Raw genomic sequence first — 25,933 nt, 5'->3', positions numbered from 1 at the left:
GGAATATTGTATCCAGTTTTGGTCACTGTATTATAAAAAAGACGTAGAGACTCTGGAAACAGTGCAGAAAAGAGCAACGAAGATAATTAGAGGACTGGAGGTTAAAACATGAAGAATGGTTAGAGGAATTGGGTTTGTCTAGGGGTGACATAGGGGACGCGGTGGCTCAGGGGCTAGGACGTTAAGCTTGTCGATCGAAAGGTCAGCAGCTCGGCAGTTTGAATCCCTAGTGCTGCCGTGTAACGGGGTGAGCTCCCATTACTTGTCCCAGCTTCTGCCAACTTTGGCGTTGAGTCATGCCGGTCACATGACCACGGAGACATCTTTGGACAGCGCTGGCTCTTCAGCTTTGAAACGGAGATGAGCACCGCCCCCTAGAGTCGGCAACGACTAGCACATATTGTCGTGTCCCACTCCTCCGCTGACGGCCAGGTCAGGGAAATCCAAATCAGGCATGCCTCTGCAGCTCTGCCAAAGTCCTAGCAAAGTTATCAAGGCAGGCAGGAGACCAGGAACTGACTTCAGCAATATCAGGTAGACTTTGCCTGACTCAGAGAATGCCAGAAAGCAGATCCTTTATATAGGCCATGGGGTGTGGCTCCATGACTCAGCACTTATCCAGGCCTGCCCCTCCCTTCCTTCTGTTGACGCTGCCTATCAATTCTCCTGAAGCGAGGGTCATTCCAGTCTCCAGCTGTTGGTAATTGACCTTCCTCAGGCTCACATGCTGTGGGGGAGGGGGAGGGGTCTAGCTGCTCCGTTTGCCTGGGCATGGAGCCAGGGCTGGGGGCTGGAAGCACTTCTTCTTCCTCGGCCTGTCTGGGCATGGAGCCAGGGCTGGGGCCTGGAGGCATGCCAGGACATTCCTCAGCATTCGGAAGGAGATAAGACGGGCCCGGCTGCGGGGAAAGCGAACGAGACACAACACATATGTGCGAGGGGAACCTTTACCTTCACCTTAGGGGTAACATAATAGCACTGTTCCAATATTTGAGGGCCTGTCGCAAAGAACTGGGGGTGAGCCTGTTCTCCAAAGCATCCGAAGGCAGGACAAGAAGCAATGGGTGAATACTAATCAAGAAGTGATGCAAACTAGAACGCAGGAGAAATTTCCTGGCAGTGAGAATGATTAACCAGTGGAACAGCTTGCCTCTTGAAGTTGTGGGTGCTCCATCACCGGAGGCTTTTAAGAATCTGACAAAGTCAATGAGGAAGCCAGATTCCCTTAACAGTCATTGTTACTAACTTAACAACTCAGATAGTCCTCGACTTACGATCATAATTAAATCCAAAATATCTGTTGTTAAAGTGAGACATTCGCTTTGCCCCATTTTACGGCTTTTCTTGCCTCGGTTGTTAAGGGAATCACTGCAGTGGATGAGTTAGTAACTTGGTTGTTAAGGGAATCTGGCTTCCCCATTGATTTTGCTTGTCTGAAGGTCAGCAAAAAAAATCACATGATTGTTTGGGACATGGCAAAGGTCATAAGTATGAACCCGTGGCCACACGTCTGAATTTTGATCACATGATCATGGGGATGCTGCAAAGGTCGTAACTGTGAACAACTCTCATAAGTCACTTTTTTCAGTGCCGTTGTAACTTTGAAGGGTCACTAAATGAACTGTTGTAAGTCGAGGACTATCTGTAAAAGTGAGTCACTTAATCACTCCAGCAATAAAAGTTGCAAAGTGGGGCAAATCTCACTTAACAACTGTCTTCCTTAGCAACAAAAATTTGGGGCTCAATTTGGGCTGTACTATATTTTAATCCAGGGGGTCTCCAACCTTGGCAACTTTTAAGACTTGTGGACTTCAATTCCCAGCGTGGGAGTTGAAATCCACAAGTCTTAAAGTTGCCAAGGTTGGAGACCCCTGTTTTAATCCACTGAAGATAATGAAAAAAATACATTTACCAGAGTTGCATAGATTTTAAGCCTGTTTGTTGTTAAAAAAAAAAAAAGCAACATAAACAACCATTTGAATTTGTGTGTCTTCTGTAATTTTGTGCTTCTGTTTCAACTTTTCCATTTTGCCTCTTTTCCAGGCCTGGCAGGACGCAGGACTTTTCCTTTCAACTACCAATAATGAAGCCTGTAAACTTTTTGATGCTGCGTTGACTCAGGTAGGGATGAGGAAAAGGTTATTGAAGAGATTGATGGGCATAAACTTTCTCATTTCTAATGGTCAGCTGCAGAAATTGTGACAAAGGGAGGGAAAGTTGCAAGAGTTTTATACCATAAAGACAAGCAAGTTGATGGGTGCTTCATCACTGGAGGCTTTTAAGAAGAGACTGGACAACCATTTGTCTGGAATGATATACGGTCTCCTGCTTGAGCAGGGGGTTGGACTAGAAGACCTCCAAGGTCCCTTCCAACTCGGTTGTTCTGATTCCGGTTATAGTTTTGGCAGACTTTCTAGCACTTTGTAAATGCAGAGGAAGATATTGGGTGGGGTGGGGTGTCAGAATGCCTACTTCTCTCTCCCCCTTTTAAAATTAGATACACAGCTTGTGTACGATTTTATCTAGATTAGAAATATACATGTGTGACATTTTTGGGAAGGGGTGAATGGGTAGCAAATGCGAAGTACCACCCCCAGTGGTGGGAATCAGCTGGTTCGGGCCGGTTCGGGAAAACCGGTTGTTAAATTGCTGCCTGGCCCTTCCCCTCTCCGCCCCTTCCAGGAATCCCCACGCGCCTCATTTTGGCTCCCAGGTATGTGCAGGGAAGCCTACTAGGCCCAAAACGGGCCGCGGGGGGCTGCGCAGCCCTCCTGTGGCCCGTTTTTGCTCCCAGGAGGCTGCAGGGAGGCCTACTAGGCCCAAATGGCCCATTTTTTATTCTCAGGGGGGTGCAGGAAGCCGAGTGCTGCCTGTCACACCCCCTGGCCATACCCACCATGGCCACGCCCACCCAGTCGGTCATTAGGGCAGAGAACCGGTTATTAAATTATTTGAATCCCCCCCGCCCCCCCGCCCCCCAGAATTCTCTTTATCAGTGGCCGCACACAAAAGGAAGTCCAACCAGACAAATCCAGGCAATAACTGGGGAGCTTTTCCCCCCCAAAAACATGCTATTGCTTGCCGGATGGCAACCATTCTTGAACAGATAGACTTATCGTTGTCAGTTTGGGTTGCAGTCTGAGATGGCTAAAATACAATTCATTCAAAAATGCCTGAAGGGAGAGAAAAACTGGTATCATAATATATTCATTAAACTGCAAGATGTCCCAAAATACTAATGTAACATAATAACAGAGTTGGAAGGGACCTTGGAGGCCTTCTAGTCCAACCCCCTGCCCAGGCAGGAAACTCTAAACCATTTCAGACAAATGGCTATCCAACATCTTCTTAAAAATTTCCAGTGTTGGAGCATTCACAACTTCTGCAGGCAAATTGTTCCACTTATTGATTGTTCTGTCAGGAAATTTCTCCTTAGTTCTAGATTGCTTCTTTCTTTAATCAGTTTCCACCCATTGCTTCTTGTTCTACCCTCAGGTGCTTTGGAGAATAGCTTGACTCCCTCTTCTTTGTGGCAACCCCTGAGATATTGGAACACTCCTATCATGTCTCCCCTAGTCCTTCTTTTCATTAAACTAGACATACCGAGTTCTTGTAACCGTTCTTCATATGTTTTAGCCTCCAGTCCCCTAATTATCTTTGTTGCTCTTCTCTGCACTCTTTTTAGAGTCTCAACATCTTTTTTACATCGTGGCGACCAAAACTGAATGCAATATTCCAAGTGTGGCCTTACCAAGGCATTATAAAGTGGTATTAACACTTCACGTGATCTTGATTCTATCCCTCTGTTTATGCAGCCCAGAACTGTGTTGGCTTTTTTGGCAGCTGCTGCACACTGCTGGCTCATATCTAAATGGTTGTCCACTAGGACTCCAAGATCCCTCTCACAGTTACTACTATTGAGCAAGGTACCACATATACCTGTACCTGTGCATTTTGGTTTTTTTTTGCCTAAATGTAGAACCTTACTTTTTTCACTGTTGAATTTCATTAACTGCATAGCTATTTTTTTTTTTTTTGCAAACCCAAAGAGGCTTGTGGCATCTCTTAAGACGAATTTTCTGTGCTGGCAGTTTTGGTGAGATCAGAGTGAAAAGAAGCTGTTTAATTTGGTCAGGTGCAAATGTTTCTGCGCCTTGGAACAAGATCAAAGCGAATCAACGCCCACTGAATTTGAAAGTGCATTTTTGCATGGCAATCCTGGAAGTAAATTCTTGAAAATGAAAGTATGTAATTCATCATAATAACTCATTGACATGGTTGGAGGGCTTTGTGAAAGCAAATCAAAGACTAGAGTTCAGGTTAACGACCGAAGAAACCGAAGCTAAGCAAAATCCACTAGTCATTTTTAAAAATATGAATACAAATAAAGTAGCAGCCTTAAGAATATTTTTGCTACGTGGCCACATTTGGAAAAAGGGACTTTTTAGTGAAAGTTGTCATTCTGGATCTCTTCCCCAAAAGTCTCTCTCTGTATTCTTAACCAACAGAGTTATTTTCTTTATTCCAGTATGTGACTTGGACGAACGACCAGAGTCTCGGGGGCCTTGAAGGAACCTTTTCAAAACTACAGGCTGCGGATCCTAACTTTGGTAAAGCAGGCTTTCAGGCAGGGGTGGGCTTCAAAAATTTTAGCAAGGGGTGTGGCCATGGTGGGCGTGGCCTAGTGGGCCTCCTGCACCATGGCTGGGGTGTGTGTGTGTTTTTGCCTTCCCTGGGCTCTGGAGGCTTTCCTCGAGCCTCTGGGAGGACGAAAACGGCCTCCACAGGCTCTGGAGGCCCTCTGGAGGCCGGAAACAGGCCCATGTCTGGCCTTCCCGAACTTCTGGTAGTCCCGTTTTTCGCCCTCCCCCAGCCTCCGCGCACGCCCTGCACTTACCTGCATCCAAAACGGGCCGCGTGGGGATTCCTGGGAGGGGTGGGGTGGGGCAGGGTGGGCGGGGCCAACCAGGAGTGGGATTTGGGGGTTTTCCAAACTGCACAGAATCTTAGCTAGAGGTTCTCCTGAACCCCTGTGAACTCCCAGCAGCCCAGCCCTGCTTTCAGGAGTGACCTGAGAAGGATCCAGGATGTCGAATTGCCTAAATGCTAGGGGAAAGGAATACAGGATGTCCTCTCCTGAATTTTAGAACTTCAAATTGCAGCAGGACCACCGGAAAAGACCTTGGGAACACAGATGTGAAAGTCTGGAATAGTTTTTCTAGTGTAACAGCAGAGGTAAACTCTTGGCATGAAAAAAGGTTAGCTTTCCATTATTTTACACATTTATTTGGGAGTAGGTTCTATTGCCGCACCTAGAATTGCGCACTGAATGGCTTTAGCATGGCAACCTGGTTCTGCCAAGCGTTTCACCTGGCTGTTGGCTAGTCATGCTGGGGAGGAAGAGGGGGCTGGACTAGAAGAAGGGAAACCCAGGATCTTCTACATCCTCATATTAGGGAACATGCCTGTAGGACTTTGGGTCAGCATCTCCCTCTTGGCTGCTTCACAGGGCACTTGTGGAGGAAAATTCAACCAGGAGTGCTATGCATACTGTCTGAACTTCCTTCCTTCTTTCCTTCCTCCCTTCCTCCCTCCCCCCCTCATCTTCCTTCTTTCCCTCCTTCCCTCCCTCCCTCCCCCTCCTTCCTTCCTTCCTTCCTTCCTTCCCCTCTCCCTCCTTATCTTCCTTCTTTCCCTCCCTCCCTCTCCTTCCTTCCTTCCTTCCCTCCTTCCTTCCCTCCCTCCCTCCCCTCTCCCTCCTTATCTTCCTTCTTTCCCTTCCTCCCTCTTCTTCCTTCTTTCCTTCCTTCCTTCCTTCCCTCCCTCCCTCCCCTCTCCCTCCTTATCTTCCTTCTTTCCCTCCCTCCCTCTCCTTCCTTCCTTCCTTCCCTCCCAACCTCCCTCATTTTCCTTCCTTCCCTCCCTCCCTCCCTCCTTTCCTTCCTTCCTTCTGTTTTATCTTTTAAAACATTTACAATATAATATACAAATATGACCTAGAGTACAACAGTTTTTTAAAGCTTAGCATTAAGCTTTTAATTTTGTAAAAATATTGTCCGTTGGTTGATTAATCGATTGGGTGGTTGCTTGCCTGCCCAGCCTGCCTAAAGACTTAGGAAAACCCTCTGCTCTTTATTGGCAGTCATGGGCCATGTGATTTCCAACGGTTTGGCCCTGATCGGTACTGGGAGTTCGGTGCGGCTGGACAAGAAACTGGACAATGCCATCAAGACCATGGTGTCCCTTTCACACTCTCAGCCCTTGAGTGAGCGGGAGAAAATGCACGTGTCTGCCCTGGAGCTCTTCGCTCGTGGGTAAGTTGTTCCTAGGATGAATTGCGTTTTGCATTTGCGGTCAAATCTATGTCTGTAGACGTCCATAGAACGAATAACTTCTCTCTGAGGTCTCCATGGGCAAAGGAAGACATTGTGCAATCTCTTCCCCCTTTGGGGTGGATTTCTGGTTGGGGGTTTTCATACTCCATTGATGTTTGATCCTCGAAGGATAAGAGCTTGGCCATATCTGTGCACTGAGATCTGAGATGGTTTTGAACTTAAACGTCTGCCTTCCAAGCAAGCCTGGGCCAGGCAGTTTCTCCAGATGGTGTGTGAGCTGGGCTAAACTTGGTAAGTGGGAATGTTTTGAAGTTCAACTCTTTCTCTGAAAAATTCAATCTGAAATGGTCTCTCCACACATCATCCTTAGTGAAGTGTGCAAACCGGCGTCTGCATTTTCTACGTCGAATGAGAAGAGCACATCTTTCTCCTTCTATCCTGGCCACTTTTTACAGAAGCAAAATTGAGAGCGTTTTAACAAACTGCATCGCTGTTTGGTTTGGTGGTTAACAGTGCCTCAGATAGAAAGTCCACACAGAGGGTGGTAAGGACAGCCGAGAAGATTATAGTAAGCTCGCTTCCCATTATTCAGGATACCGCTTATAAGCGCTATGTACTTAGAGCTGAAAGCATTGTCAGAGACCCCACACACCAACTTCACAGTCTGTGTTGTGTCTTGCCCGCTTTCACCGCAGCCGGGGTCTGCTTATCTGCTTCCGAACGCTGAAGAATGTCCTCCCGGCCCCAGCCCTGGCTCTATGCCCAGGCAAACGGAGCAGCTAGACCCCTCCCCCTCCTCCACAGCATGTGAGCCTGAGGAAAGTTTACTTCCAACAGCTGATTGGAGTGACCCTCGCATCAGAAGACTGGATAGGCGGAGGCAACAGAAGGAAGGGAGGGGCAGGCCTTAATGAGTGCTGAGTCATGGAGCCACACCCCATGGCCTATATAAAGGATCTGCTTTCTGGCAATCTCTGAGTCAGGCAAAGTCGAACTTATCTTGCTGAAGTCACTTTCTGGTCTCCTGCCTGCTCTGAGGACTTTGCTAGGACTTTGGGCAGAGCTGCAGAGGCAAGCCTGATTCGGATTTCCCTGACCCGGCCGTCAGCGGAGGAGTGGGACACGACAGTCTGTTTCTGTTGCTCCCCTCTGGGTCCTCGTAAGTTGAGAACTACCTGTACTTACAGCCTTGCGTGAACACTAATTTGTAAACTTTTCTCCTCTGCAGGCAGATCAACCAAGCCTGTGATACGTGGGAAGAAATCCTACAGAGCAATCCGACCGACATGCTGGCCCTAAAATTTGCCCATGATGGCTATTTTTATTTGGGATTTCAGGCTCAAATGAGAGACTCAATTGCTCAAGTTTATCGTTATTGGACTCCAGATATTCCTCTTAGTAGGTAAGGCCATCTTTTTTTTTCTGATGCAAAATTGTGTTCCTCGGTTTTAAAAAATAATTAAGGCTGAGATGTATCCTCCTTCTTGTTGTGGCCCACCAGCGGGCAGCGGAACAGGCAGCAGATTCGGACTGTGAGGTGGTTGTGTTATGTCTCGTCCGATCTCACCACAGCCGCGGCCTTCTTATCTGCTTCCGAACACGGTATGCCTCCCGGCCCCAGCCCTGGCTCCATGCCCAGACAGGCTGAAGAGGAGGAAGTATCTCCAGCCCCCAGCTCTGGCTCCATGCCCAGGCAAACGGAGCAACTAGACCCCTCCCCCTCCTCCACAGCATGTGAGCCTGAGGGAGGTCAATTGCCAACAGCTGCAGACTGGAGTGACCCTCGAGTCAGAAGACTTGATAGACGGAGGCAACAGAAGGAAGGGAGGGGCAGGCCTGGATAAGTGCTGAGTCATGGAGCCACACCCCATGGCCTATATAAAGGATCTGCTTTCTGGCATTCTCTGAGTCAGGCAAAGTTTAAACATATCTTGCTGAAGTCACTTTCTGGTCTCCTGCCTGCCCTGAGGACTTTGCTAGGACTTTGGCAGAGCTGCAGAGGCACGCCTGATTCGGATTTCCCTGACCCGGCCGTCAGCGGAGGAGTGGGACACGACAGGTTGGGAAGGAACATAGACCAGTCCTGGAGTCTGGGGAAGACTCCGATGAGTGCGTCAGAGGCAGAGATGAGGGCAGGGCCATATGCCAGTTATCAGCTGCCTTCGGAGTCAGACATCAGTGAGGCAGACAAACAGCTGGAGCCTGTTCCCAGTGTGCGCATGCACAGAGTTGACGAAGGGAACAGCTAAGGAACAAGAGTCGGCTTGGGAGTAAGACCACAGGTAGATGATGAATGGCCCCTCCCAGAGGGAATAAAAGAGGAGTGAAAGGAGAGGGGTGTTTGCAGGAGACAATTAGTTCGCTTAATTGGTTCGTGACTCTCCTTTCCAAGTTTTGAAGATACCGGCCTGGTAGCTCTCCAAGCCAGATCAGGTCTGTGACTGTAAATTCTCCCTTGAAAGACTTTGCTGGATGCCAAAGAGAGAAATTCACAATAACTTAATAAAAAGGGGTTTTTGTCGGGACAAGGAGTCGGCTTCGTGGTTTGGGAAATGCCTAGGTCAGAACACTTCTTAAAGATAGAGTGCAAAAGCGAATCAGTAGAATTCCCTTTCAGAGCCAAAATGTTATTCTAACTCCATGTGTTTCCCAGCCTATTATTTTTTCCACTAGTGTAACACAAATGGTTCCAGTGTGAAGGGTTTCTGTGCACCGTTCAAGCTTGTCTTCCTGCTGCTCTCCACTCTTTCATTTTCTTTCCTCCCAGCTTTTTCTCGTGTTTCTCCTCCCACATTGGTACAAGCCCCAGTGATGTTGCACGCATTGTGACATCACAACACCACCATTTGCATTGTGTGACACCGTTTGCCTTCCCAAAAATGCCCTTCAGACCAAAGTATTCTAGTTTCCCTCCTTAACAGGTGTGTCTGTATGTGTTAACAACCACAATGGAAGATGAAAGAATTGGGGAGAAGATCTGAGAAAGAATGGAGTGAACCAGGATTCCATTAGGAAACCTTTTGATGAAACACACAAAAATGTCCTTCTGCTCAGCATTCATGCTTGATGAATATATTGGCCATGTTGAATTAATCCATGTTCAGACAGGACACGCACCCTAAACGGACAATGGCCCAGGTTCACATATCTTTTTAAAGCAAAAAGAGTATAGAATGCAGAATAACAAGAATTGGAAGGGACCTTTGAGGCCTTCTAGCCCAACCCGTGTCCTGCTGCCTTCCTGCCATCCCCAACCTCAGGGACTTTTTGAAGGTTTACTGGCCACCTTCAGCAGACTGCAACTTCAGCCCCAGGTGGGGCAGGGAGACGGGAGACATGCCATGGACCCTCAAGACAAAGCCCAAAGTTACGATATTGTGTGGAGTTGCTTAACTTGATCTGGTTTGGGGAGTTCGGTGACCTCTAACCCGAAATCAGATTGACTCTGCGTGTCAGTATGTTTTGAAGAGGCATATCGAAGTGCTGCTGATTAACCTGTGTGTGAAAGTTTTCTCTTTTTTTTCTTTAGCTACATTAAAGGCATGTACGCCTTCGGCTTGGTCGAAACCAATTTCTATGACCGTGGTGAGAAGCTGGCCTATGAGGTAACTGAAAGAAGAAGCAGACCTGCGCCGATGAAGAATCTTAACCTTCATTTCTTGACCGAGAAGTTGAGCAAGGGAGAAAAAAAATCAAAAGGGGCTGATAATATCTCTCGCTCTGAGCCACACGTTTTATTCAAAGGCCGAAGTTTCCATGAATTTTTTTTAATTATTTGCATTTATATCCCGCCCTTCTCCGAAGACTCAGGGCGGCTTACACTATGTTAGCAATAGTCTTCATTCTATTTGTATATTTATATACAAAGTCAACTTTATTGCCCCCAACAATCTGGGTCCTCATTTTATCTACCTTATAAAGGATGGAAGGCTGAGTCAACCTTGGGCCTGGTGGGACTTGAACCTGCAGTAATTGCAAGCAGCTGTGTTAATAACAGACTGTCTTAGCAGTCTGAGCCACCAGAGGGCCTTTCCATCCTCGGGTGCAGAAAAAGCTTCAGCCTTTAAATAAAATTTGTTGGAAGAGGCCCTATCAGAGGTGGTAGTCAGCCGGTTCAGGTGAACTGGTAGCGGCGACCTGCAGCCGCCCACACACCCGGGCGCAATCCCATCCTATATCACTGTGTTTTTGACCCCGCGCGCATGCATTGACGGCGCACACAAGCAAATTGCTCTGTTATTTGATGTTGCATGCCTGCATGGACGGCGCACATGAGCAAATTGCCATGTTTTGTGACGCCGCGCACATGTGCAGATGGCGCATGCGTGAGCGAAGCAAGCTCACATTTCCGGTGTTGGCCGAACCGGTTGCTACAGTATGTGAATCCCACCTCTGGGCACTCTCAAACATGCTCTGATTTTTTTTTGCCACCCTGGATGCGTGAGAGTGGCTCTTGGTGGCAGATGTGATTGTGTTAATTTCCTAAGAGCTCAACAGAGGCGATTCCTTCGAGATTTCCAAAATGGTGGTTGCTAATCCAGATTTTTGCTCCCAGTGGCAAAGAGGAGAGACAGAACTCACACTCTTAACGCTGATCTCTGGCCAAAGGAGTGTCTCAGCATTACGTTTTCTTGTCTAACTAGAGCAGTGATGGCTAACCTTTTTGCCATTGCGTGCCAGGATGGGGTGGGATGGTGGAAAGGTTTGCCACGCATGTGCCCACACCCATAGTTCTATCCGCCTGCCCTACGCATGCGCACGCAACCCCGTCCCCCCCTGCCCTCAGCACGTGATGGCCTGGTAGGCCCGTTTTTCTTTCTCACCTGGCTCCAGGTCCTCTCTATGCATCTGGGGAGGGTGAAAACAGCCTTCTCCACCCCCTCCGAGGCCCTCAGTAGGTCCGAAACGGCCTGCTTCCCAACTTCCGGTTGACTTTTTTTGCTGTCCCCAGCCTCCAGAGCCTCTTTAGGAGTCCAGAGGCCTCCAGAGGGCCTGAGAAAGGCTATTTTCGCCCTCCCTTGATGCATAGAGAGGATCTGGAGCCAAGAGAGAAAGAAAAACGGGCCTTCCCCACCCACCACAGGTCCTCCGGAGGCAGGAAGTAGCCTGTTTCCCTACTTCTGGTGGGCCCAGAAGGCCCGAAAATCAGCTGGCTGGCATGCGGATGCGCGCTGGAGCTGAACCGGCATGCCCACTGATATGGCTACGCGTGCCACCTGTGGCACACATGCCATAGGTTTGCCATTACAAAACTAGAGCATTTCAGTCCCCTCTACAGAAAAAAAAAAATCTACTGGAGCATTTACAGGAATGTTATGATCCCAATGGGGACAGGAAGAAACATCCTAAAAACTGACCAAGTGGAAGAAGAATAAAAGCTTTGATGACTTTTGCTTCTTCAGCTTTGAGGTTCTGCTGCTGACTCCAAACTTATTATTCTCCTTGGGGGAGGATGGGTCTTCCGAAGTCCTCCAGGTATACTTCTGTACAGTTCCAGAGGTACTGTACTACACTTCTGTGTAGTACCAGAAGTACTACGCCTGTACTCCAGATTGCATTTGGGAACCTCCAGAGAGGACGCAGTGACTCAGTGGCTAAGACGCTGAGTTTGTCGATCGAACGGTCGGCAGTTCAACAGTTCAAATCCCTAGTGCTGCGTAACGGGGTGAGCTCCCATTACTTGCCCCAACTTCTGCCAACCTAGCAGTTCGAAAGCATGTAAAAAATGCTAGTAGAAAAACAAGGATCACCTTTGGTGGGAAGGGAACAGCGTTCCGTTTGCCTTTGGCATTTAGCCACATGAAGTAGTGGGATTCAAATCCCGGCACTACCGGTTCGCTATCAGTAGTGCGTGGGTGCATGTCCTCGCTTCACATGCACAGAGCGTTTTTGATGACGTCTGGGCAGGTGGGCGGAGCCTTCCACCGCTGCCATTACTGATTCGCCCAAACCAGGGCAAACCGGGAGGAACCACCACTGGCCACATGACTACAGAGACGTCTTCGGACAGTGCTGGCTCTTTGACTTTGAAGCAGAGATGGGCACCACCCCCTAGAATCGGGAATGACTAGCACATATGTGTGAGGGGAATCTTTACTTTTACCTTTAGAGAGAACATGCACTGAGTTGGGCCTCTTGTTGAGCTGACCCAAACTCGGCTTCTCCTCTTCATCAGTTAAGAGGATCTTCTGAAGTCTCCATCTTCATTTCTTTCAGGAACCCTGAAGAACTCATGTCTTCTGAACTTTTTTGCTCATATATTAGCCGTCCTGGTGTAAAAGAATGTAGAGATTGGTCTCTGGCATAGAGAACAATAGTGAACAAGTTTAAAGGAACTTTTGCAATAAACTTTCACAAAATGTTACCTAGTCATGAGAAAGAGGGAAGTGGAAAGAACCTCACCTTAATTTTGTTAAGTAAGAGATGGGACAGGGTTCAAGATGTGTGACATTCACTTACCTTTGCTACCGGTTCGCAAATGAGTGCATGCGCAGAGCATCAAAAACAGGACATGATGATGACGTCCGACTGGATGGGTGGAGCCTCCCACAGCCACCGCTACGGGTTCGCCCGAACCAGATAGCACCGGCTGAATACCACCACTGGTTCAAGTTGAATGTTAGCACTATGAAGTAGCCCAGGTTAAGAAACATACACAAGGATTTGAGCAATGCTATTTTTATTGTAATAAAACAGGATAACCGAATCTTGAAAGCTTGGCCGAATTCTACTCTGTCCCATCTTAACACTTAAAGAAATTCAAGATGGCGTTCTTGTGATTTTTTCTCTTTTGTGCTTCTGTCTTTCTCAGGATTTGTGGTCTTTCCTGCAACTCTCCCCTTAGTGCATCCTTCCTCATCCCCCAAACCCAGCTCTACCCCTTCTTTACTCCTCACTCTCTTGAATCTGGGTTTGGGGTTCTCCGCCATATTACTCATAGAAATATAGCCGATTCTTACAGTATATGAAGCTCTCCTCGTAATGCAATGACAGCTTCATTAGAATGCATAATTTTCTTTTCCCTGCATTCTTCAATTAGGCTTTAGCCATCAATCAGAGAGACGCTTGGTCTGTCCACGCTTTGGCTCACGTGAATGAAATGAAAGCGGATTTAAAGAGTGGGCTGGCGTTCATGAAGCAAACTGAAAACAACTGGAAGGTAACCTTCTATTTATCCGGGGTTTTTTTTCCTAAAATGGCCGCCAGCTTCCTCTCAGCCTGAAGGGCTTGTGGCACTTTTATGGCACGTGCCACATTGCGTGGCAATAGTGGTTCCTTATAGGTGTGCCTACAGGTTGGTCAAAAGAGTCAAGATGGTGACTGAAGCATTGCCCCTGTTTTATGTGCATGTGGAGAGCTGTTTCAAAGGGTCCTTGCAGATCATTAAGCGGATTTTGAGTGATTTTATCGACATCTTAGATTTCTGTTGCACTTTAGAGGCTCGATTTATTATCGGGGCCTTGTGTGTGATCAGTTTTGCTATCCCTGGATAGTTCACAGGAGACAGATTAGGAAACCAAAATAAGCAAGGAAATGAAGCGGTCCATGTTTGGTCATCCATCGTCCAAGCAGCTAAAGAAGGGGTGTCAAACTCAAGCCCCGCATACCGGATCTGGTCTGCGGGATGCTTGTGGGACCGCCCTGCAAAGAGGGAAGGGCTGCCCCCCCCTCTCTCCCATGCTCCATTTTTGCTGGCAGAGGGCTGCAGGAGGCCATTGTGTTCAAAACCAGCCCATAATCATGTGCGACCCCCCAGGGCTCTATTTTTGCTGGCAAAGAGCCGCAGGAGGCCGTCGTGGCCAAAAAACGGGGACCAGGGGGTGCACGCGCCCCTCCCCCCCGGAGCTCCGTTTTCACTGGCAAGGGCTAGCAAAGCAAACTAAAAACAAAACGAAAGGAGAAATGTTTCCTCTTTTGCATTTGAGCATGCAAGAAGGGAGAGAAAAGGAGAAAGGGAAAGACGAAAGATGAAGAATATGAAGAGAAGATGGGAAGAGAGCAAGGAAGGAAAAAGAAGGGAAGTCGGGAAGGAAGAAAAAAGGAAAATGAAGAGGGAGGGAGGGAGGGAGGGAGGGAGGAAGGGAGGGAGGAAGGAAGGAAGGAAGGAAGGAAGGAAGGAAGGAAGGAAGGAAGGAAGGAAGGAAGGTAGATTATAATGAGAGAAAGAGGGAGGAACTGAGGGAAGTCCTGCCTTAGCACTTGGCCACCATAGGTGCCCCCACAAATGTGATGTCAAGCTGGCAACGCCCACCCTGACCACACCTCCCCCCCAGGTCAAACACAACCCTGTTGTGGCCCTCAATGAAATCGAGTTTGACACCCCCGAGCTAAAGGACTGGTGATGAGAAAACTCTCCATTCAGTTCTTGTCACAATCGCTACATTGGTGGCAGGTCTTGGCCAAGTGACCGTTTGCTTAACTCCATCCTTCAGGAATAGGGAAGTTTAAATCCTGATCTATCTTAGCAGACTGCTCTGAGATTGCCCCAGGGGCTTTCAGCATCAGGAGAGGGATTGAGGGTGATGTTTCACATCTGGAACATCAGCATACAAGACCAAACTCTCTGGCCTTGGATTGATCATCCTGGCATTTCTCTAATGATAGTTTCCGATAATGTAGTTTTGGTGGGTGTTTTGCTTCTGGTTGCACCAGAATAAGTTTCTAGCTTATAATAATCATGCTTTTTCCATTCTAGGACAGTGATATGCTTGCTTGCCACAATTACTGGCACTGGGCTTTATACTTTATTGAAAAGGTAAGCAGATTCTTCCACCACTATCTATCCTTTCAGAAGGGGTCAAATGCATATGGAAAGTGGAAAATTGGCATCCCAAAGGTGTTTTTTTTCCCCCCAAGCGGCAACTGGACTTTCTAGTTTTTCTTTGAAGATGTACTCATCCAGGAAGCTTCCTCAGCTCTGAAGAAGCTTCTTGGATGACAAGTGAACGTCTTCAAAGAAAAACAAGAAAGTCCAGTTGCCTGTTGGAAAAAACAACAACCCATTTTTGGAACAACCATGACCTGGATGTCTTGAGAATCTCCATCGACATTTAGAAAGATGGCATTGTCACCAAGCAGTAGAAAAAGAACAAGATGTTATATTCCCCAATTTCTTTTGGATCCCAGTGCACAGTAATTGCAAATAGGACAACAGGTTACTCGGGTTGGAACCTGAGATATTACAATTCTGACGACTTTTTTTCCCTTCTTCTTCCTCCTTGTTTATATTATTATGCCCGCAGGGCGATTATGAGGCTGCTTTGACAGTTTATGATACCCACGTAAGTACTAGATTTTTTGCTTTAATTGCATTCTTATCAGTTGCACCTCAAGCAGTGAGTTTACTTCCTGTGAAATAACTACATTTCTGTACTAAATAAAACTGGATTTGCAAATTGAGCATGCCAATATGTTTTACATATTGAAGACGTACCTATTCTTCCGAGCAGGACTGGCTTGATAGGGGTTTTTAATTCATTTTTAAATGGGGTTATTTTATATTATGTATTTTATATTTAAATTAGGCCATATGGAATAAGTTTTTTAAACAGTTTTTATTGTAATATATTGTATTGTTTTTACTTGGCTGTTCACCGCCCTGAGTCCTTCGGGAGAAGGGCGGTATAAAAATTAAAATATTATTATTATTATTATTATTACATAATGTGTGCTCCTTTTTAAACAATATATAGCAATAGCACTTAGACTTATATCCCGCTTCATAGTGCTTTACAGCCCTTTCTAAGAGGTTTAGAGTCAGCCTATTACTCCCAATAGCCTGGGTCCTCATTTTATCCACCTCGGAAGGATGGAAGGCTGGGGCAACTTTGAGCCTGGTGAGATTCGATCTGCCAAACTTCTGGCAGCCGGTGATCAGCAGAAGTAGCCTGCAGTACTGCACTCTTAACCACTGCGCCACCGCGGCTCTACCACATGCTCCTGAGTAGGCAACAAGAGAGTTTTTCAGAGTAAAGACACACTTCTCTCTACCACCAGGTTACCCAATCTCTGTTAAAGGTGACCACTAGAGCAGCGGTCCCCAACCTTTGGGGCATGAGAGTCCAGTTCTATGGAGAAACGTTTTTCCGCAGACCAGAAGGGGTGTGGTTTTGCCTGCTGCCTGCATCCCACAGATGGGGCTTCGCTGGTTTGCACAGCCCGGTTTCTGACATGCCATGGATGGGTGCCAGTCCACGGCCCAGGGGTTGGGGACCCGTGCGTTAGTGGAGTTAATTTTTTGTTTACTTATTAAATCAACCTGGGGTATTAGCGTTCTCTCTGGAGTTGGAGATCTAGGGGTGGTAAACACTTTCCCTTCGCTACCGGTTCGCAAATGTGAGCGTGCACGCTTGCTTCTCTCAGATGTGCCATCTCAGCACATGTGGAGGGACTTCCGTGCACGCGCAGATCATCAAAATCGAGATGTGATGACCTCCGGGCTGGTGGGCGGAGCATCCGTCAGCCACTGCTACCGGTTCGCGCGAGCCAGATAGAGCCGAATGAATATCACTACTGTGGAGATCTCGGTATCTCTACTGCAGGGATGTCAAACTCAATTTCATTGAGGGCCGCATCGGGGTTGTGTTTGACCTCAGAGGGCCGGGGTGGGCATGGACAGCATGATGTCACTCGTGTCAGGGGCGCCTGTGGTGGCCCAAGTGCTCTGCCAGCGAAAACGGGCTCCCAAGCTCCGTTTTCGGCTGCGACAGTCTCCTGCAACCCTCTGCCAGCAAAATCGGAGCTTGGGGGGAGCCATGTGTTGCCCTTGTGAGTTCCGTTTTCAGCTGGGACTGCAACCCTCTGCCAGCGAAAACGGAGCTCACGAGGCCCTCCTGAGCTCCAGTTTCACTGGCAGAGGCACCTCAGGCCGGTCCTTTGCTGTTTCCAGGGCAGCCTCGCGGGCCAGATCTAAGCAACCCGTGGGCCAGATCCGCCACCCCCCCCCAGGCCTTGAGTTTGACACCCCTGCTGTACTACCATTTAGAGATTGTCCAGATTCAGCAGTTAAGCTCCGACAGCCCTATTCTACCTTCGTATGAGTCACTGCTCACTTAGCCTGAGAAACGTGCACGAGAAGAAAAGTCTGTGCCGTAGGAAATTGCGGTTTTTGTGGATCTCCTGTACACTTAATATATTGAGGCCCATTTTCTTGTGGGTAGCCAGTATCATTTCAGGGCACTTCTCCTTTGATATTACTAGCGCGTGTGCACTTTATTTGTCATTTAGGATTGGAATAGCCAGGTCTAGACCCTGAAGAAATGTATAAAATCTGCCTGACTCTTAATTTAAAGGGTTTTTCTCTCTCCTATGGAATCCTTCTTTTTAAACAGGAATCATAGCTGAAAAGAAAATGCAAAGTAGGAATAAGGTTACAGGAAGAGGAAAAACTACTGTGTTTCCCCGAAAATAAGACCTCTCCGGATAATAAGCCCAATCAGGCTTTTGAGCGCAGGTGTTAAAATAAGCCCCCCAAAAATAAGCCCCCCAAAAATAAGCCTCCCAAAAACAAGTCCTCCCTGAAAATATTTAAATGCATGCGTAGCCAGTCTCTGCCATTTCCTCTGGTTAGGATTAGGGAGACAGAGCTGGAAATCAGGTAAAATGGTAAAAGGAGCCCCGTCTTGCTCCACGCCCCCCCCCCAAATAATAAGACCTCCCCGAAAATAAGGCCAAGCAATTATTTCAGGGTTCAAAAAAATATAAGACAGGGTCTTATTTTCAGGGAAACATGGTATTCTGATAGCTCTGTTGAAGAAACTGAACAGTTCAAGAAGATGCTCTTCTCCTCTTCCCCCCCCTCCCTCTCCAAATAGCTCCATCTAAACTCTTAATGATTTTGGGTTTGCAGATTGCTCCCAGCTTACAGAAGAGTGGGACCATGTTGGATATCGTTGACAACAGTTCCATGTTATATAGGCTTGAATTAGAAGGTAAAAAAAAAAGAGATTTCATACGTATATTATCTAAATGTTTTCCGGAAAAGATCTCCTTCATTTTGTTTCAATTTCTTCTTTACAATTTAAGCTGATATTTATATTCCCTGTCCAAAAAAAAAGCTGGTTCAGTTTCAAGTGTTGGAAGCTGTCAGCTGGATGTCCCATTGGTGAGTTGTGTTTAATTTGGCAAGAGTGAGTAGCGGAGTGAGGAACTGAGTTATTATTCTGTTTTGTTCCATTCTGTTGTGTTATATTTTATCCCGTCCCGTCCCATCCCATCCCAGTCTAGTCTATTCCATTCCATTCTATTCCTGTTTTATTCCTGTTCTGTTCCATTCCGTTCTGTTCTATTCCATTCCATTCCATTCCTGTTCTGTTCTCTTCTGTTATGCTATTCTATTCTAAAGGACGTGGTGGCTCAGTGGCTAAGACACTGAGCTTGTCACTCAGAAAGTCGGCAGTTCAGCAGTTCAAATTCCTAGTGCCACATAACGGGGTGAGCTCCCGTTACTTGTCCCAGCTTCTGCCAACCTAGCAGTTCGAAAGCACGTAAAAAATGCAAGTAGAAAAATAGGGACCACCTTTGGTGGGAAGGTAACAGCATTCCGTGCGCCTTTGGCGTTGTGTCTTGCCGGCCACATGACCACGGAGATGTCTTCGGACAGCGTTGGCTCTTCGGCTTTGAAACAGAGATGAGGACCATCCGCTAGAGTCAGGAACGACTAGCACATATGTGCGAAGAAAAACTTTACACTAACCTTTATTCTATTCTACTCTACCGTGTTTTATTCTGTTCTGTTATTCTATTCTATTCTATTATTCTGTTCTTATTCTATTCTGTTCTGTTTTATTCTATTATTTTGTTCTGTTATTCTACCCTACCCTACCCTACTCTACTGTACTCTACTGCTGCTCAGCTCCGTCAACTGAATACAACAAATTAATCAAAACAATGCAAAAATAACCACAAAATAATCACAAGATGGCAGTCCAACAACAACGCAAATGTTGCCTTGAACTTCAGGACATGCAGTTGGGGTGAGGGAGAATAGCATCGTTCTCTTCGGGGAGGCAATCTGTGGCAGTCCTTGGTTGCCAAAAAGGAGCAGAAGAAAATTGTCACCGCCAAGTTGGGAGATGGTAGAGCAAAGTCTGTCTTCGGGGAGGGAACTAGTTTTCATCCTGAGACTGCCTGGCTTAGAATAATCCCCCCAGCAGAAGAAGATAACTCCAAAGTATACAAAGCGATTACTTCTGTCGAAAATGTATATGGCCACCCAACTCTCTCACAGCAACTCTGGCCAGCTTACAGATATAAAATAAATAATGTAATAAAATCTCCTTTATTCCTAGGGGTGAAGGTGGGCAACAGGTGGAAAGCAGTAAACCAGATGACGAAGAAACATGCGCAGGACCACATCTTGATCTTCAACGATGCCCACATTCTGATGGCCTCCTTAGGTGCTCAGGATCAAAAAACTTCCAATGAGCTTCTGACCACTTTACAAGACCTAGTCCAGTAAGTGACTCACAATGCTAACAACAGACTGCCTTGTTCTTATCTATTCTCTAAGGCGGGTGTCAGCAACCTGCGGCTCCAGAGCCGCATGCGGCTTTTTGGGCCCTCTGCTCTGGCTCCTTGCTGGGTGATCCCACCACTGGCTGGCCCCGCCCCTCACCCTCCCCTCCCGGTCACTCCTCGCCTGGCCTGAGAAGGTAAGGGCGATGGCGGGGGATGGAGAAGCGGCTGGGGCAGAGACAGAGAGATACAGAGAGAGAGGGAGAGAGAGAGACAGAGAGAGATACAGAGAGATGGGGGAGGGAGGGAGGGGGAGAGAGAGATGTCAAAAGGGTTTTGTGGTTTTTTTAACAACTGGTTCTCTGCCCTAATGACTGGCTGGGTAGGCATGGCTAGGAGGTCATGTGACTGGTGGAAATGAGTGACATCGAGTTAGCCACGCCCACCCAGGTTTTGTGGCTCCCGATGTTTTCTTTTCTGTTGGAAATGGGCCCAAATGACTCTTTGAGTCTTTTAAGGCTGCAGACCCCTGCTCTAGGGCTTCATGTGGGGTGTTTAAGAGGAACACTGTTCATAAAGTCAATAGAGAGTGTGTTTTTATTTTCCAGACTAGCCTGGGGGTTGCTATTCTTATCCAAGAACTACAGAAAGTCCTTAAGGCCATAAATTGGGAGAATATTGTTGCTAAGCAGGACAGTTGTTAAGTGAGTCGAACCCAGTTTTACAACCTTCTCGATCAGAGTAGAGGTAGCCCTCAACGTACAACCACAACTGAGCCCCAAATTTCTGTTTTTAAGTGAGGCATTTGCTAATTTGAGTTTTGCTCCATTTTACGACCTTTCTGCCACAGTTGTAAAGTGAATCACTGCAGGTGTTAAGTCAGCAACATGGTGGTTAAGTGAATTTGACCTCTCCATTGACTTGGCTTGTCAGAAGGTTTCAAAAGGCCATCGCATGACCCCAGGACGCTGTGATGGTCATAAATATGAGTCAATTGCCGAGTGTTGTGTCTGCGCCCCCCCGATCCGGGCCCTCTGCCAGAAAGTGACTCGGAAAGTGAGGGGGAAGGGCCATCAGGACTTACCTCTGGAGCACCGGCTTCCCTGGCTCAGCTCCAGGAGCCAGAGGCAGGCCAAGTGGAGGAGATAACGAGGCCTCTGTCCCCTGACTCTTTCACCCCCAGGCCACGCCTCCAGACCCAGCTGATGGCAATCAGGCCTGGCTGGACCCTAGGTTTCATAGGCAGGAGAGGCGGGAACAACAGAAGCAGGGGTGGGGCAGGCCTAGGAAGTGCTGAGTCATGGAGCCACACCCCACAGGATATAAAAGCAGCAAGGGCTGCTATGCCTCTTCATAGAAGACAAATCAACTGCTTGACTAGAGCTGAAGTACTGTTTGTTGACTCATCGGCATCAAGGGAGATAACAGACACACTTGGCAGAGGCTCGCTAGTTTGCTGCCAGAGCTGATAGTGCTGGCTAATTAAGCCATCGCTTGGACTGAGGCGAGGGGGACAGAACACTGAGCTTTTGAATTTTGATCATGTGACCATGGAGATCATGTGAGCTTGATCCAGCTTAAATACATGCTTGGTTGCCAAGGGCCCAAATTTTTATCATTTGACTTTCAGGATGCTGCAATGGTCATAAGTGCAAGACCTGATAGCAATAGTAAAAGCACTTAGACATATACCGCTTCATAGTGCTTTTACAGGCCTCTCTAAGCAGTTTACAGAGTCAGCCTATGGCCCCCAACAATCTGGGTCCTCATTTTACCCACCTCGGAAGGATGGAAGGCTGAGTCAACCTTGAGCCGGTGAGATTTGAACTGCTGAACTGCAGCTAGCAGTCCGCTGAAGTAGCCTGCAGTACTGCACTCTAACCACTGCGCCACCTCCGCTCAGTGGTCTCTTTTTTTTTTTTTCAGTGTCGTAATTTCAAACGTTTGCTAAATGAACGGTTGTAAGTCAAGGACTACCTTCGGTGACATCTCGCTAGGTTTGGACAATTCTTTGCTTTGGACTTTATTTGGACTCCCTGGCCTTGCAGCGTCAGCGGCCAATGTTTTCATTCAGGGTTAAGTGGTTAATTTCCTACGGTCACTTCCGATCTGCACGTCTTTCCTAGGACTCCAACGGAAGATCACGAGCTGAGCCTGGCTCCAACGTTGGGAATGCCTCTTCTACAAGCGTTTGTGGAGTTTGACCAAGGACGTTATGACAAGGCAGTGGAACTGTTGTACCCCATTCGATATCAGGTGGTTAAAATAGGAGGGAGCGATGCCCAGGTGAGAAGTGAGCTGGGTTTTGGCGGCTTTTTCATAAGCGTTTTATTCCTTTATCCCAGTGTTTCCCAAACCTGGGCCACTTTAATTATGCTGGTTAGAGAATTCTGGGAGTTGAAGTCCACACATCTCAAAGTAGCCTCAGTTGAGAAATACTGGTTTATCCTGTGGGGTAGGGGTCTCCAACCTTGTTCCCTTTAAGACTTGTGGACTTCAACTCCCAGAGTTCCTCAGCCAGCTTTGCTGGCTGAGGGACTCTGGGAGTTGAAGTCCACAAGTCTTAAAGGGACCAAGGTTGGAGACCCCTGCTGTATGGAACCTCAGGAAGTAGTGTCCTGCACATGTGTACACACACACACACACACAGGGGTGGGCTGCTGAGGGTTCGCAGGGATTCGGGAGAACCTCTAGCTAAGATACTGTGCAGTTCCGAGAACCTGCTAATCCCACTCCTGGATGGCCCTGCTCACCCCTCCCCTCCCCTCCCCTTCCCTCCCAGGAGTCCCCATGCGGCCCATTTTGGATGTAGATGAGTGCAGGGTGCGCACGGAGGCTTGAGGAGGGCGAAAAACGGGCCTACTGGAAGTTCGTGGAGGTCTCCAGAGGGCCTCCGGAGCCTGGGGAGGCTGTTTTCGCCCTCCCAGAGGCTCGAGAAAAGCCTCTGGAGCCCAGGGAGGGCAAACTCCCTCCCCCCACTGTGGTGCAGGAGGCTGACTAGGCCACGCCCACCATGGCCACGCCCACCCAGCAACCAGGCAGGGAACCCCTTGCTAAAATTTTTGAAGCACACCCCTGCACACACAGAATATAAATCAAAAATGACTGAGAAATCCATAAATTAGGTTTGGAGACTCAATTAGTGAAGACTCAAAAATGTCAGATGAGCCTGGTTCCGGGGCCCTTCCACCTCAAAAGCCGCGTGCAAGATGGAGGACTTTTAGCTGGCTGGTGGGACTTGGAACACCCATTTTGCACTCTCCTTCGAATTTTTCTGGGATTTGTCAGCTTGCTGCTTCTCTGCACTGTTAATTCTTAAGTTTATAGCTTTCCTGAGAATTGCCCCCCTGTCCTGATTTCATCTTTCTTTCACTTAGGAATTGGGCTTGCCAATCTTCTCCTGCGTGGGAAAGGCTGTTCAAGCGTTGTGCTGCTTCCTTGTTTCTCTTTTCCCAAACTGTTGGTTTTGTAGAAGCTCCTGTCCAGAATGACCTCTGCATTACTAGTTACATTGGTTTTTAAAGGAGAGAAAGAAAATGGCTAACTCAGAACGCAATGGAATTAGCTCATGGAAGCAGAGAGGGGGTGTTGTGTCTGCGCCCCCCGAGCTGGGCCTGCTGCCAGAAAGTGACTTGGAAAGTGAGGGGGAAGGGCCGTCAGGACTTACCTCGGGAGCACCGGCTTCCCTGGCTCAGCTCCAGGAGCCAGAAGCAGGCCAGGTGGAAGAGATAATGAGGCCTCCGTCCCCTGACTCTTCCCCCCCCCAGGTCACGCCTTCAGACCCAGCTGATAGCAATCAGGCTTGGTTGGATCCTAGGTTTCGTAGGCAGGAAAGGAGGGAACAACAGAAGCAGGGGTGGGCCTGGCCTAGGAAGTGCTGAGTCATGGAGCCACACCACACAGGATATAAAGGCAGTGAGCACTGCTGTGTCTCTTCGTAGCTGGCAAATCAACTGATTAACAGAGAGCTGAAGTGACTCACCAGCGTCGAGGGAGATATCAGAGAACTTGGCAGACGTTCGCTATTCTGCTGCCAGAGCTGATAGTGCCGGCTAATTAAGCCATCACTCGGATGGAGGCGAAGGAGGACAGAACTAGGGGGGCACTTCCTCTTAATTGGCCAGTTCATTCTAAGCAGGGGCTATCCATAGGGGGAGTCAAAAAAGGTCAAGATGGTGGCCAAGACCATGTGATCAAAAGCCCACCTCTTTTTTGCGTGTACAATGTATGTCATAAAAAGAGGTGGAGTGTTCTGAACTAGCTCCCCGAACACGACAAACCTGCTGAAGTTAATTCAAAGATTCCTTTATTAGGAGCGCCGGCAGCCCCTGCAAAACGTTTGTCTCTCAATGCAGGCTAAAAAGTCTGTCTGTCTCTCTGGATGATGAATAGTTGTCTTTCACATCTGTTCATCTCCGCCCCCTGAGCTAGGGTGGGGCTTCGCTAGCAGCGGTGGCTCTTCCGTCCCAAGGACCATCCCATAGATTTCCACTGCTCTCCTCTCCTCTGCCTTCTGCGCATCAGGGACTGGACCCAACTGTTCTGCCTTTTCCTCATCAGCTACCTCCAGACCTGGGGGCTGTCGACTCTCCATCTGAGGGCTGACGGACAACCCAGCCTCTGCCTCCCTCTCTCTCTCTCTGCCAGCTCCATTCCCTCTTCCCCCTCGGAGCTCTCAGGTTGCCTTGATGCTGACCCTAACTCCCATGCCTCCTGCTCCTCTAATACAGTTGCTGGAGGGACCGGTGGCCGACAGGCCACATGGAGCTTTGTCCTGGCCAATATATTGACTTTTTCCTACCTTCCTCTGCAGATGTTCCACTCAGTCTGAGGATTTACCAATCTGAGCAGCAAATGTGAATATAATTCATCCCGAGCTCCACATTCCACCTTGTAGTATTTCCTTAGAGCCCATAGCAGCGGCCGTTGATTAAAAAATAAAAAGGGAACCTGCTTATGTTTAATTTTGGGGAAAAAAACACTCCTTTCATTTCTAATTCCATGTTGCCTAACTGCTTGACGGAAGTGGGCTGCAAATTTTCTCTGCATTTACACCTAACCGGTTCCAGTTGCTCACGTTGCAGTCAACTTGCTAGGGGTAAATAACGTCTCTTCTACATTTCCTTCTCTTCCAGAGAGATCTGATTGGCCAGTTGCTGATTCATGCTGCTTTAAAATCTAAATCTAAAGCCAACCAAAGACTTGCTAGGTAAGTACAAGTACCACATTCTGGATTTTACTTGGTTGAAAGGTAGCAATGAACGTAGAAGGGAATCGTGATTGCAATCAGGAGGAGGAGCAGGGATTCAAATTTTGACTGGCTCATGGTGGAAAGATCTGCAGTCGCCACCGGATAGCAAGGGAGATCATTTTCTTTGGAGGAGATGTGAACATCTGTTGCTATTTGGAAGAAGGCAGAGAACTTTTCGCTTTTTATTTCCAATGCCTATACCAGTGATGGTTAACCTTTTTGCCTTCGCGTGCCAAAATTGGGGGGAGCGTGGGGGGTGGGTCGCATGCACGCCTGCCCACACACATAATTCTATACCCCATGCCCCCCCGCGCATGCGCCCCACTGCGCTTCCCCCGCTTTTGGCACACGGTGGACACAGTAGGCTTGTTTTTCACTCTCCACAGGCTCCAGAGCCTTTCTAGGAGTCTGGGGAGGGCAAAAACAGCCTTCCCTACCCCGAAAATGGCCTGTTTGGTGACTTCTGATGGGCCCAGAAGGCCCAAAAATCAGCTGGCCGGCGCATGCATGCGCACTGGAGCTGAGCTCGCTTGGCCACCGATATGGCTCCGCGTGTCACCTGTGGCACGCGTGCCAGAGGTTCGCCATCACGGGCCTATACAGTTCATGACAGACTCACATTTATTAGAGATGTGCAGAGAATGATTATTAGCCCATCCCCTGCTATTAACAAACTTGCAGTTCAATTGTATCTGCCTGGAAATGCAATCGAAACCATTTTAATGTTTCCAAAAAAGCTAACAACTATCCTCAACTCCAATGATGCTTTGGGTTTTAAGGGTTTAGAACCCTGGTGGCGCAGTGGTTAGAATGCAGCATTGTAGGGCTAATTCTGCCAACTGCCAGCAGTTCGATTCTCACCGGCTCAAGGTTGACTCAGCTTTCCATCCTT

The 25,933-nt window shown here is 48.0% G+C and overlaps 1 protein-coding gene across 2 annotated transcripts in view; it reads left to right on the top strand.

The window, feature by feature from the left end:
- The window catches only part of TTC38 (tetratricopeptide repeat domain 38), a 31,374-nt gene that overhangs the window by 4,907 nt on the left and 534 nt on the right, over nt 1–25,933 (top strand). The window contains exons 2-13 of one of the 2 annotated variants that reach the window (XM_058190670.1): nt 2,044–2,121; nt 4,529–4,610; nt 6,143–6,314; nt 7,564–7,737; nt 9,865–9,940; nt 13,375–13,494; nt 15,031–15,090; nt 15,578–15,616; nt 18,184–18,265; nt 19,625–19,790; nt 21,917–22,076; nt 24,926–24,999. In XM_058190670.1, the coding sequence (XP_058046653.1) occupies nt 2,044–2,121; nt 4,529–4,610; nt 6,143–6,314; nt 7,564–7,737; nt 9,865–9,940; nt 13,375–13,494; nt 15,031–15,090; nt 15,578–15,616; nt 18,184–18,265; nt 19,625–19,790; nt 21,917–22,076; nt 24,926–24,999 (1,283 nt within the window). The remainder of the gene's footprint in view (nt 1–2,043; nt 2,122–4,528; nt 4,611–6,142; nt 6,315–7,563; nt 7,738–9,864; nt 9,941–13,374; nt 13,495–15,030; nt 15,091–15,577; nt 15,617–18,183; nt 18,266–19,624; nt 19,791–21,916; nt 22,077–24,925; nt 25,000–25,933) is intronic. The other variant, XM_058190669.1, reaches the window with a different exon arrangement.

The sequence above is a fragment of the Ahaetulla prasina genome, chromosome 7 (assembly GCF_028640845.1).
Source record: "Ahaetulla prasina isolate Xishuangbanna chromosome 7, ASM2864084v1, whole genome shotgun sequence".
Taxonomy (NCBI): Eukaryota; Metazoa; Chordata; class Lepidosauria; order Squamata; family Colubridae; genus Ahaetulla; species Ahaetulla prasina.
Note: the sequence above shows the minus strand (reverse complement) of the source record. Positions and strands in the feature narration are given on the sequence as shown.